We start from the raw sequence: 12,762 nt of genomic DNA on the forward strand, positions 1-12,762 counted from the left end.
ATACATAGTAGGTTTTGAGGAGTGACAATTTTAATTTAAAAATGTTTCGATGAGAACGAATTTATTATTTTATTGTTAAGTACATAAGAGTTAACTACACACTTAAACATCATTCATCATGCCTAACGCATTTGCACTGATTATAATTATGTCATAGTAAAAGCAATCTAATATTTATTGCAAAACCTAATTAGTTATTTATGTCTGCATAGCCTGAACTTCTTAAAACAAAATTTCTTCATTTTTTTGATGAGTTTAATTGACATTTCACACAGAAACGTAATAAAACTAATTGCTAGAAAAAGACCATAACATTTGTAAATTCCTTCAACGTCCTCCCAGCCCATTGCTCGCACTGGCGCTTCCTCCTTGATCTCAGTGAATCTGTACTGCTCCCATTTGGTCACTAAACCTGCTTCAACTATTGCTAAAATGTATTTGTTGTACACTTCTGTTATAGCGGAATTCCTCTGGAATAACATGTTCAGATAATGTCCGTGAGCTCTGTCTTTAGCTACATGTAAATACTGTTCCCCCTTTTCATTCATTTTGTTCCTTTCCAAATATTTGCAGACCGCACAATCCAATAAACAAAATCTATGGCTGTCATTACTCATCTTCTTCACACAACCAAATAAATCTTTATTAGATACCAGTCTTGAGTTAATAGTGCGATATACTTCTTTGTGATCAGGCAGTATAACATCTGGCGATGCCATACCTTCGACAATGTAGCCTTTTTCCGCGATATCCTCAAACGTATCCACTTCTTTGCCTCTCTTAGCAGCAGAAAAGAACGATATAATAGCAGCTTGAGTAGAGAAATTAATAATGAAAAAGCTCCAAAGAGATATTATTAAATAAATACGAAATGAACCACGTTTGGGTGGATTGTAAAGACCAATTGACAGTATGGTCCTTACTGTATTGACGAGATCTTTCCCAGCCTGATCCAAGGTAACACGTTGACGTTGTTCTAAATTAAAAATAAAGAAAACAAACCAAGAGCATAAAAAGCATAACAAGAATTGAAGTACCAGCCCCAAGTTGTTAATTAACAATTTTTGATCGAATAGAACAGTTTCAAAATCAGCACGATGTGCAAGAAAACATACACCACTTTCTTTGTAAGGAAACGTATTGTCTATTTCCACGAGAACTAAATCAAACTGGTATACAGGGAAAAGGAATAAATCAAACTTTCTATGTGAAAATTCAAAAACCATTTGGATGTTCAAATCATAATCGAATGGTTCCTTAATTTTTCCCTCAGCGGGAGATAGATCGAGTGTAAAATTCATTATTTCCGCCATAGTGTTCCATACCATGGCATCTCTTTTATGCATCGTATAAGTTCCATCGCTGTAGTTTCGGATTTCTAGAAAAGGTAATACTTCAGCACCAAACGCTCTTAGTGGGTAGCCGTGAAAATCTTTTACTTTGCTCTCGAATAAGTTGATTTTTTGCAACAGTGTGGTGTTACTGTAATCAAATAAAACCGTTTCATATCCTAGACAAGTACCAAAGAAGTTTTTTCGTACTTTAGATTGGATTGGAATATTTTCACAGCTCTCTTCACAGGTAAACCCATTTTCAAAGTTATCAAACGGCATGCCTATTTTCTTAGCGAGTTTGCATCCGTAAACATTCTTATATCGGTAAGGTTCACTGGTGTATGGATTGAAATACGACACCAACAGCACGTCTTTAGAATCATCATATTGAATAATAATAACATTGATTGCTCTGTAGTACCACAGTATGTAGAACAGTTTGGCCATCATTTGTCTGTCTTCAAGCGTATGATAGTACAAAATGACATGGGCTAGTGGATGCCAATATGGCAGAGAAACCACTTTAGTGATAACATCTTCGAACTGCTCAAAGTTTATGCAATCTATGACAATAAAATTGGAATGATAAGGTACAACACCCTCTATATCATAATCATCTTCAACATCCACATTCGAAATAGAAAAAGTTAGATTGAGTTCTTGCACTTTGTTATAAAAATTGTCAGGTAGATGTCCAAAGCAGAGAATGTTGTTCCATCCGTTTGTTTTCAAATTATGTATTACTATATCAACCTGGAATTTCATTTACAAAAATGAGCTTACGTTATATAACATCTTGATTAGTTGCGTATATGCATACTTACAATAATATCTATTCTTTGGTCCTCTCTATCAGGTCTTACCATTAAATTTTCAGAAGCATTGACCGTAGTCATTTTTAAAAGAACTGCAAATAAAAGGAATAAATCCATAATCGAAAAGGCGCCAAATCTGATATGTAGCATCTGTGACGTCTTCCAGTGATATGGTGAAAGTAGAACAAACGGAGGTTCCAATCCAATTCCAATACATTTGTAATTTCAGACAATAATCGAATGACATCCCATTAAGAATAATAATCACTACTTTAGATATTGCTGTGTGATATGCCTAAAGTTATATCGTATTCAATCAAATTTACCTTGATTATTTCGAGAAATAATGAGGTAGCCATATAATATTGGTAGGTACTTAACAGTAGATAGCATCAATTTATTTTTTTATATATGATTTGATAGGTACATGTATTGTAATTAAAACGTTTTTAGCGTTTAAAACGTAGCTCAGAACTACTGAAAATAAAGTTTTTTAAATACTAGACACGATTCAGAAGTTCTCCACAGTAAAATACGAACAGGACAGGAGTAAATACACTAGGGAATTGGTTGTACTCCTCTTTCTTATATCATCATCTGGCCACTTTTGGTCATAGGCCTTTCGCAATGCCTTCCACAGAATGCATTTTTTGTTGTATATGCTTATGACATTCTTATGATATCAGAATTGACTTTTGATGCGAATAACTATGAACATCAAAATTCTAATTAGGATTTGAATAGAAATCATTTTATATGTGGTATTATTTTATTGCAATAAATCTCAAAAGGCAAAAGTTTAACAAATATTAACCGTTTCTGTATTTTACAACCATCAATAAATAAGCAAAAAGGTGAAAATGACAACTTGAATCTCATTGCTATTAGAGATCTTACCAAACTCTTTTTACATTCTTATTTCTGATCTTTTTAGAACAATACTGTCTAATATTACCAATCAATTTGATTGAAATTTCACAAAAGAATATACCAATGCTTAGAATAAGAAAGAAAACGTAGCATTTATAAATTCCTTCGACGTCCTCCCAGCCCATTGCTCGCACTGGCGCTTCCTCCTTGATCTCAGTGAATCTGTACTGCTCCCATTTGGTCACTAAACCAGCTTCAACTATTGCTAAAATATATTTATTGTACACATCTGTTATTGTTGAATGCTTTTGAAGTAGCATATTCAGATGATGCCCATGAGCTTTATCCTTAGCCACATGTAAGTATTGCTGTCCCTTGTCATTCATTTTGTTTCTTTCCAAATATTTGCAGACCGCACAATCTAACAAACAAAATCTACGACTGTCATTATCCATTTTCTTGACACATCCAAACAAATCTTTATTTGATACCAGTCTGGAGTTAATCACACGATATATTTCTTTGTGATCTGGGAGAATGAGGTCAGGAGATGCCATACCTTCGACCACATATCCTTTAGCAGCGATATCTTCAAACGTGTCTACTTCTTTGCCTCTCTTAGCTGCAGAAAAGAACGATATAATAGCTGCTTGAGTTGAAAAGTTAATTATAAAGAAACTCCAAAGTGATATGATAAAATAAATACGGAATGAACCACGTCCAGGTGTATTGTAAAGACCCATCGATAAAACTGTCCTAACTGCGTTTACAAAATCTTTTCCAGCTCGATCGAAACTAATCCGTTCACCTTGTTCAATGTTAAATATAAAGAATACAAACCAGGAGCCCAAGAAGCAGAATAAAAATTGTACAACTATACCTATGTTGTTAAGGAACAATTTCTCGTCGAATAGAATCATTTCAAAATCAGCACGATGCGCTAAAAAGCAAACGCCGCTATCTTTGTAGGGAAAAGTATTATCTATTTGGAAAAGAACTAAATCATACTGATAAACTGGAAAGAGAAATAAATCGAATTTTCTGTGTGAAAATGCGAATAACATTTGAATGCTTAGGTCATAGTCAAAAGGTTCTTTTATTTTTCCCTCGGCAGGTGACAGGTCTATTGTGAAATTCATCATCTCAGCCATTGTATTCCACACCATAGCGTCTCTCTTGTGCATCGAGTAAGTACCATCACTGTAATTCCTAATCTCTAAAAATGGTAACACTTCAGCGCCAAACGCTCTGAGCGGATATCTGTAAAAATTTTTTGCTTTGTTCTCAAATAAATTGATTTTCTTCAATTTGGATGTGTCATTGTAGTTCACGGCAATTGTCTCATATCCCAGACAAGTACCAAAGAAATTGCGTCGTAGTTTCGATTTTAGAGGTATATTTTCGCAACCCTCTTCACAGGAAAGCCCAGTCTCAAAGTTATCGAACGGCATGCCGATTTTCTTTGTCAATCTGCATCCATAGACGTTCTTATATCGATAAGGTTCACTGGTGTATGGATTGAAATACGACACCAGCAGGACGTCTTTAGAATCATCGTATTGAATGATAATAACATTGATTGCTCTGTAGTACCACAGTATGTAGAACAGTTTGGACATCATTTGTCTGTCTTCAAGCGTATGATAGTACAAAATGACATGGGCTAGTGGATGCCAATATGGCAGAGAAATCACTTTAGTGATAACATCTTCGAACTGCTCAAAGTTTATACAATCGATGACAATAAAATTGGAATGATAAGGTACAACACCCTCTATATCATAATCATCTTCAACATCTATATTCGAAATAGAAAAAGTTAGATTGAGATCTTTCACTTTGTTATAAAAATTGTCAGGTAGATGTCCGAAGCAGAGAATGTTGTTCCATCCGTTTGTTTTCAAATTATCTTTAACTAGGTCGCCCTGCAATTAAAAAATAGTTTTTATCTCCCATGCATTGTTTATTTCCTCGTATGGAGCAATATTATCACTAGTATAGAGTTTACTTACGATTATCTGTATTCTTTGGTCACTTTTATCTGGAAGTATCGTTAAATTTTCTTGACCATTGACAACAACCGCTCCGACTATGATAAAATTGAGGAGGAAAGGCATGACGCTGTCCAAGCTTAATGCTATAATTTCAAGTGGCGTTGTACTCGACTATTGCGTACAAAGTAATCTAGAAAGATAGAGCTCAAGACTGACGTAGAAAAGAAGTATACGAGCCGATAAGTTAAAAAAAGTTCCAGTACTTTAGCTAATGTATTATGTTTCCAAGGATTTGTGATTTCAATCAAATATACCATTAATATTTTGAGAATTAGAGTTTCGATTGATAAACTATTCAAGAGTATACACGCACGTATATTTATGAAAATAACAGACTTTTGTATCTACTTATTGTTTTTTTAATAACATTCTATTTTAAGCAAGGGCAGGGGGGGTGTCACATAGTCGTGGTCAAGTCAAGAGCTTGACTAAATATGTAAATTTTGTTAAGCTCTTGACCAACCAGCTCAGGGGGGGGGGGGTCATGACGTATTACTCTTCAGGCGAAATGCAGAATAACTACTTTACGTCTGTCTTCTGTGTGGTCATAAGCACTGAGCGAGCGGGTCACTTGGGCAGTAGTACACAAGTGTAAATAAAAAACAATCGTTCTCTTTACAAAAATATTTATTTAAATAAATCTATTCTCTAGCCAACCACTAATTGTAAACATTTTATTGAAAAAGTATAAAACAATTAATATATATCTATTCTTATAATATAAGGCTAAAAAGTTAAAATATTTCTATTGCTTATCATTTCATAAAATTGATTTATTACATTAAAATCAATTAAAAGGCAATTTTAGATAATTCAATGCTAGCTTTATTTTTTTTTTAAGTAAATTAAAATTAAAAATAATTTGGCTATGAGTTTTAATTATTATCAAAAGATGTAAATCTTACAAAGTGCGAAGTGCAAACAGTAAAACACCAGGAGTAAGAAAGTTCTTTTTTTCTTGTTAGTGTATCTGTAGAGATACATCAATTTTTTCCTAAACTTCTTGGGTCATCAAGGTTAAGTGCTATGAATATTATTTTGATATTCGAAAAAATAAAATTCTGCCAAGTTAAGAGCTAATTAAGACATGCACATTATGATTGTACTTAGACCATTCAAAACAGGACTTGGCAAGTGTAGGCGTACCAATCGTCTATAATATATGATTATAAAATTCGTCATTACTTAATAGAAATGATTAAATATATTTCTGCAGTTAAAAAAATAACTGTTTGCTTTTTTAAAAATTAAATCACAATTATATTTGATTTTTTACTATTACAATGGCAACACTGATGCGATAGTAGCAATACTCCATGCACAGATAAATCATATTTAATATTGACAAATTTTAGTAAATTCAGGTACATTAAAGCCAGCCACTTACAAAGCGCAAGCCGCTGTTCTATTGTAATAATAAAAATAATGTTTTAATAAATTTTTTGAACGTGAGTAAACATTTTAACAGATTACATAGACTTTATTATATCTAAAAACGTTAATAAATATTTTATTTTTTAATTTTGGTGTCCGAGATATTTCTGCAAATGGTCCCAGGCCTTATCTATCTGGGATTGTGTATATTCGTAGCTCCAATACGGACTGAACACAATATTAGCGGCGGCCACTTGCTCGGAATTTGATACTTGAGCCTCCACACGTTGTCTCGCTTCCTCTTCTGACAGATTGTTGCGCGCTTGAAGCCTTTTTATAGCCTGTTTTTATATTTAATATTAAGTATTGTATCTTAAATTATTTCATACAGCAATTTAATCTACCCTACATCGAAATACATGTAACAAAAGTTGCAAATTACACTTCAATGTTTGTTGTTAAATGGCTACTAAGAAAGTCGCTTAGTTTAGAATTAATATGATGACTGACTGCATGGATTAAAATACTATGTGGCTACATTTGAATTGTACCTAAAATGAAACAAGATAATACATACTAGCTTTCGCCCGCGACTCCGCCAACGAGGAATTAATAAAGCAGTAAGTAGTCTATATGTCCTACCAGACTATGTTCTACATTTGCCAAATTTAATCAAAATCCGTTCATCAGTTTAGTCTACAAACTCTAACAAACATCCATCCGCGTTAACATTAGTAAGATAACGATAAATTACCTCATTAGGTGGTACAATAACTGCCCACAATTGGTGACAGTAGTGGTACCACTTGGCTCGCACCATCACCGCGGCCTCCATCACCACCACCTCGTAGCCCGCCTGCCCCAGCGCCCTGATACGGCGCTGCGTCTCCTCTATTACAGCTGGCCAAACTAACTGATTTAACCTTTCTAGTTCGTTCTGAAAACGATTTTTATAGGGTGGCAACAGAGCGTCTGGCCACCTGAATTCGCCGACAAAGCGAAACGACCGCCCAGACATCCGCAGTTGCAGATACCTTGCTTGCCCTTAATTGACGGAGACGCACATACAGACATTTTCCTTTTCCCTCTCCTCCACTGTCAAATCCACTTCATACTAAGCTCTAAAGCTGTTGAAGTTGCAGTACTTTTGTTGAAACGGTTCATTTTATAAGTCTTTAGCCTGTTTTGGCCTGCGACTTTATCCGTGTGGTAAAAAAAAAGTTTGTAGACTATTTTTGTTACTAATGTTTTTAGTATTTTTTATTAGTTTACTAATGTTTCCTGTAACGAACAAGCCTAAAGCTTAAGATTCTAACTAAGCTCTAGGCTTGTGCTAGGATATGGTTCACGATAATAGTCGAATGACGAGATTTAAACCCTCGACCGCAAGATCAGTAATCCGTTCCCAAACCATTAGGCTATTGGCGCTTAAAGTTTGTAGTCTATGCCTCATTACAGAGTATATTCTATCTATGTTTTAAATTTAATCAAGGTTTTGTAGATATGCGGTAACAAACATCCATACATACATCCATCTAAAATTACACATTTGAAATTTAAAATGGAATCTTAGTGTACATTCGGTAAAACGCGTTTTAATTGTTTATTTACAATTTTTCTGAGTGCTAAGGGCTTCATAATTTTCTCACCTTATCACTAAATACGATTTGTCCAAGTTTCCGTCTGTCGACTTCACCGTTTTCTGTGATGATATGTCCTCCGAAGGCCTCAGATAACGTTCGGTTGAGTGGAAGACCAGGCTTGTACAACTCGTGAGCGATCAAATCACAGTTTATAACCGCAGCACCTTTTAGTCTAAACAAAATAACCTAATATCATGTTTCTGAACGCATTAAAAAAATAAATCACTACAAAATAAAAAAAAATCGATGTCATTTCTTTAACGATTAAATATAAATCTTTTTAATAAAAAATTATGTAAAGGAAGACGCGTTTTACGATAAAAAAAAAATATTAAAAACTGATCTAATAATATTATCTTTAGCAATAACAAATTTTCTTACTTTAATTTCTCAGCAATATTACTCTTGCCACTGCCAATACCGCCAGCCAATCCTATGACATAAGGCCGCACTGGGATACGGGGGTTTGGCTGCAAGTTAAATAACTACAATCAAACAAGATAGATGGGTACTCACCTAGTCAGTTAGCCATTCAACTAAATACTTAATCAGTTAACTGTACACTCACCTTGTGGATTAACATGTTCAACTAGTTGTCTAACTTTACTTTCAACTAGTTGGTTAACTATACTCTCAATTAGTTGGTTAACTATACTCTCAACTAGTTGGTTACCTACACTTTCAACTAGTTGCTTACCTACACTTTCAACTAGTTGATTCACTATACTTTCAACCAGTTGGTTCACCATACTCTCTACTAGTTGGTTAATTACAATCTCAACTAGTTGGTTAACTGCACAATCAACTAGTTAACTGCTGCTCAACTAGTCGCTTATAGTTAAATGCTTGTTCTGCTCAACTAGTTGATTAACTGTACACTAAAATGGTTGGTTGGAAACTCAAATTTACTTAAGTGTTTGTTTGACTTGGGACTATATTTACTACCCATATCTTACCTCCGGCTCCTTTATCACCGTTCCTAGTAACCTCATTCTCTGATTGCTGGAACTGACTTTGGTTTCTTCTTCAGCAGAGTGTCTGTTGGTCGGATCCTCAGCAAGTCCTATCACATACGTATCGAGTGGACGAAAGCCGATTTCCTCGCGTTTCTCATTGATTTTAACCCCACCTCTTTTTGTTTCCTCACTGGTCACTATCAACTTATGGAACGAAATTAATAGAAGAAATTAGAATATAAATGTGCCATAAAATAGATAGTTATTGGATATCCATTTAAACTTTTATGTTGACAATAATGTACAAATTTCTTTGGAGAATTTCATTCTTATGAAATAAAAAATGAAAAATAAAAAACACACTCGGTTTTTATAGACGACGATAATGTCCACTTTAATATTTTTATATAAACTGCATAAAATAGTTATATCTTACCTCATACCTCGGATCAGATTTGGTAGGTCCATATAAATCTTGTATTGGTGTAACATTATACTCGAGATCTGGATTTATGTCAGTTAAGAAGTCAAGTACTCCCTTTATTCTTTTTTCTACAGGCTCGATTAACTCCCATAGAACTTTTGCTGCAACAAAATTACTTGCAAATTAATACGAAAATTTATTTATTAAATTTGGTAATTTTTATTTTTAAAATACCATTGATAACAGAATATAATTAAATTACTTTATAAATATGAAATAAAAAAACAGCTATTTTTTAAATAAATTACATATAACAATAAAATGTAAATATTGCATGAATTTGAAGTAGGAGGGTATAAGTGAGATACAATATAAACTATAAAATATGTAAAAAAAAAGTCAAATAATAGCTATAACTGATAGTATAATGTTCATATCGTACTTTAAATAAAAAAAATCACTTTCGAATCCAGTCATTAAATAGTCACTAGTGTGGAAAGACCCTTAATGTATATTAGATATTAAAATTACACTAATGGGACCTCTAAACGAACATGACAGTGGCTGTAATCAGTGTTTGATGTGATTCCAAGTTGATCGCATAGCCGCAGAGCTATTAAAGTTCAGTGATAGACATGGCCAACAAGATTTCTTACATTTAATCATATTTACATCAGTTACCCCGACTGTCACATGTCTGGTTGCGCGCAGAGCCGCCTGCGACAACAGGATCTTATGTCCGTTGTGTAGTCTATCAAATGTTCCACCAACTGCCACATACTCATAGGTTTTTATCTTTTCTTCTGTTGACACTCTATCTGCTGTTTTACTATCTGTGGAAGCAACAAAAATGTCTGTCAATATTTAAATCATGTCATAAACATTTACACACAAAGTTATGTTTTTTTAAAAAATTGCAGAACTCCATTCTTATAAAATATTTTAAGACTTTTTTAGTGGCTTCATATAAGTTTTATAATTTATTTGTTGAACAGATTTTATCTCGACTCTTCCTTGAGGTTAATTAGATAACAAATGTTACATAACATTAAAAATGCAAGCCAACAGCATTGTTTACTGAATTTTCCTGTTTTTATTGTTAAGTATTCAATTGTTTATGTCTAATTGTATCTTCTACTTACCGAAACTTTTAACTTTACATCCAGTTTCTAGATTATTTACTGAATGTTTGAGCTCTTCAATATGCTTGTCCAGTTCACTTTCATAAAGAATGAGATCTATTGCATGGTTTGTATGAATCTTCTCTCCTGACTTAATTGGTTTCAACAACAATCTCACATCTGTATTTTGTGAAGATGCCTGTATTTAAAACATCTTATACAGAACTTTACACATCAATGAACTACAGCAGTATTTTGTCTATACTAATAATATAAAAAAGAAAGATTTGTATTTTTGGATTTTTGTATGTATTGAAATAACTCAAAAACTACTGGGCTGATTTTAAAGTCTTTCACCATTAGAAAGGATAGATATTTTAATTCCGCGCGGGTGAATTCGTTATTTACATATTTGCACCATTATATTGTGATGCACATTAGTGAATTAGTAACTGTTATCTGATATTAAAAAAACTTATACTTACATTACTGTAGATATTAACAATTTGGTTGCTCAATATAGGCAACAAATTTCCCGAATCACTATTAATTTTTATATATAATATGTTTTTAACTGATTTAATAGCTTTGGTGACTAAATTGTGCATCTTTGCTGTATTAGCAACAAAAACTAAGCCATTCTTTGCCATTGTCTCAAGTTCTGAAACTGTAATTATAATAAGATTGCAATAGCTAATTAAATAGCTGTTTTATTTTAGTACCCACCTGTATTAGTATTCATTAAAATATATGAAATAAGAACTGATACGGATACAATAGCAAGTGATACTAAATAAACTGTGTTGAACATTGTTCAAAGTCCACATCAGTCCACAGATTCTATAATTTGCTATACTATGAGCTACGATAAGGCATGAATTCAAACAAATTTGCACAAACACAACAAAAAACTGTAAACTATTACATTTACGTGATTATCCCATTAAGATGATGCACAAATTATAAAAATGTAAGAAAATCGTTTATTACCTAAGTAAATAAAATGTATATATATCTTTAAGTGTATAAATAAAATAAACTATATGGGAAAATGTCCATGTAAATAAAATTCTCTTATCACTAGCTGCCAAAAACCTAACCTAACCTATAAGCAGAAACTGGCAGAAATGTCAATATCGACATTGACATTTTATTTTTTTGAAGATTCTATGGTCTGGTTATTAGACTTTAAGCCTCTGACTATTTTATGGAAAATGTAATTTTTAAACGCGGGAATTTTTGAATACAAAATGGGTTGTTTATTGCTGAATCTTAATTTGTGCTCGTTCCATTTTCATCAAATTTCAGGAATTTCTCAATCGCTTTTATTATTTCTAAAATTGGTGTTTATAAAATTCTTGTAGTAAATTAAGATAATATTAGTATTAGTTATTACAACTTCATTTAATATTTGAATGCGTACCGATTTAATGGCATTAAAAATTGTATCCCAAAAAAAAAACATACACCTGAATTCAGAAGTTTATTGAGAGAAAAGAACATGTACATTTTTAAATAATCTGCTTGCTCTTTATACATCGAATTGTTAACTTAACAAAAAATCTTCTACTCCTTAACTATAAAGTAGTTCGGTGGTTAATTTAAAATTTAAATGCAATTAAAATTAACTTTGTCATTAAGTGTAGTAAGCAAAGTGAATATTTACAAGATTACTTACATTTATGTACTTAAACTTTGAAGTGCTATCTTATGTTTTAGCATATTTGATATTCATAGAGTTATAGAAAATTAAAAACCTAAAGATTACAAAAAATCTGTTTTTTACGACAGTTAACAACGCTTTATGCAAAGTAATTTTAGAATTAACATAGTTATGCTAACTTTGGGTTTTGGTTTGTAGTTACGTGTAGTCAGTAAATAGTATTTACTGAATACTAATTTACTAAGTTACATCAAAACCATTCTAAATCATTGGTAATCACAATCAACTATTTTTATTTAATGGCACATTGCGGGTAGAGCGTGAGTATCCGTTTATCATTTGCATAAGGAAATTGCAAAAAAGTTGACAAATCAAACTTGTTTATTAAAAAAGTTTTATAATTATAAATTAAAAATAAATCTTGTACTCTAATTGCATGTTAAGTCTAAGTCGAAATGTATATTATTTTAATACTAGCTTTTGCCCGCGACTCCGTCCGCGTGAAACA

The 12,762-nt window shown here is 32.7% G+C and overlaps 2 protein-coding genes across 4 annotated transcripts; both read right to left on the reverse strand.

The window, feature by feature from the left end:
* Positions 1-194: 194 nt before the first annotated feature.
* On the reverse strand, positions 195-5,136 carry LOC106108423. Its single transcript, XM_013289588.1, has 4 exons — positions 5,032-5,136; positions 3,141-4,944; positions 2,159-2,241; positions 195-2,087 (listed from the first exon to the last, which is right to left on the reverse strand). Exons 1-4 carry the CDS (start codon positions 5,134-5,136, stop codon positions 195-197), a joined length of 3,885 nt encoding a protein of 1,294 aa, XP_013145042.1.
* Positions 5,137-6,149: 1,013 nt separating this feature from the next.
* LOC106108635 (bifunctional coenzyme A synthase) lies at positions 6,150-11,642 on the reverse strand. Of its 3 annotated transcripts, none has more exons than XM_013289891.1 (10): positions 11,582-11,642; positions 11,077-11,258; positions 10,613-10,790; positions 10,127-10,303; positions 9,483-9,631; positions 9,047-9,250; positions 8,472-8,560; positions 8,097-8,262; positions 7,202-7,384; positions 6,150-6,788 (listed from the first exon to the last, which is right to left on the reverse strand). In XM_013289891.1, exons 2-10 carry the CDS (start codon positions 11,239-11,241, stop codon positions 6,591-6,593), a joined length of 1,509 nt encoding a protein of 502 aa, XP_013145345.1. In that variant the 5' UTR covers positions 11,242-11,258; positions 11,582-11,642; the 3' UTR covers positions 6,150-6,590. The 3 variants fall into 3 exon arrangements, with proteins under 3 accessions (XP_013145345.1, XP_013145344.1, XP_013145343.1); XM_013289890.1 differs by lacking the exon at positions 11,582-11,642 and adding an exon at positions 11,318-11,574 and having other exon boundaries at positions 11,077-11,252; XM_013289889.1 differs by lacking the exon at positions 11,582-11,642 and adding an exon at positions 11,318-11,574.
* Between the last annotated feature and the right edge of the window lie 1,120 nt (positions 11,643-12,762).

This window comes from Papilio polytes, unplaced genomic scaffold (assembly GCF_000836215.1).
Source record: "Papilio polytes unplaced genomic scaffold, Ppol_1.0 DF821511.1, whole genome shotgun sequence".
Classification (NCBI taxonomy): domain Eukaryota; kingdom Metazoa; phylum Arthropoda; class Insecta; order Lepidoptera; family Papilionidae; genus Papilio; species Papilio polytes.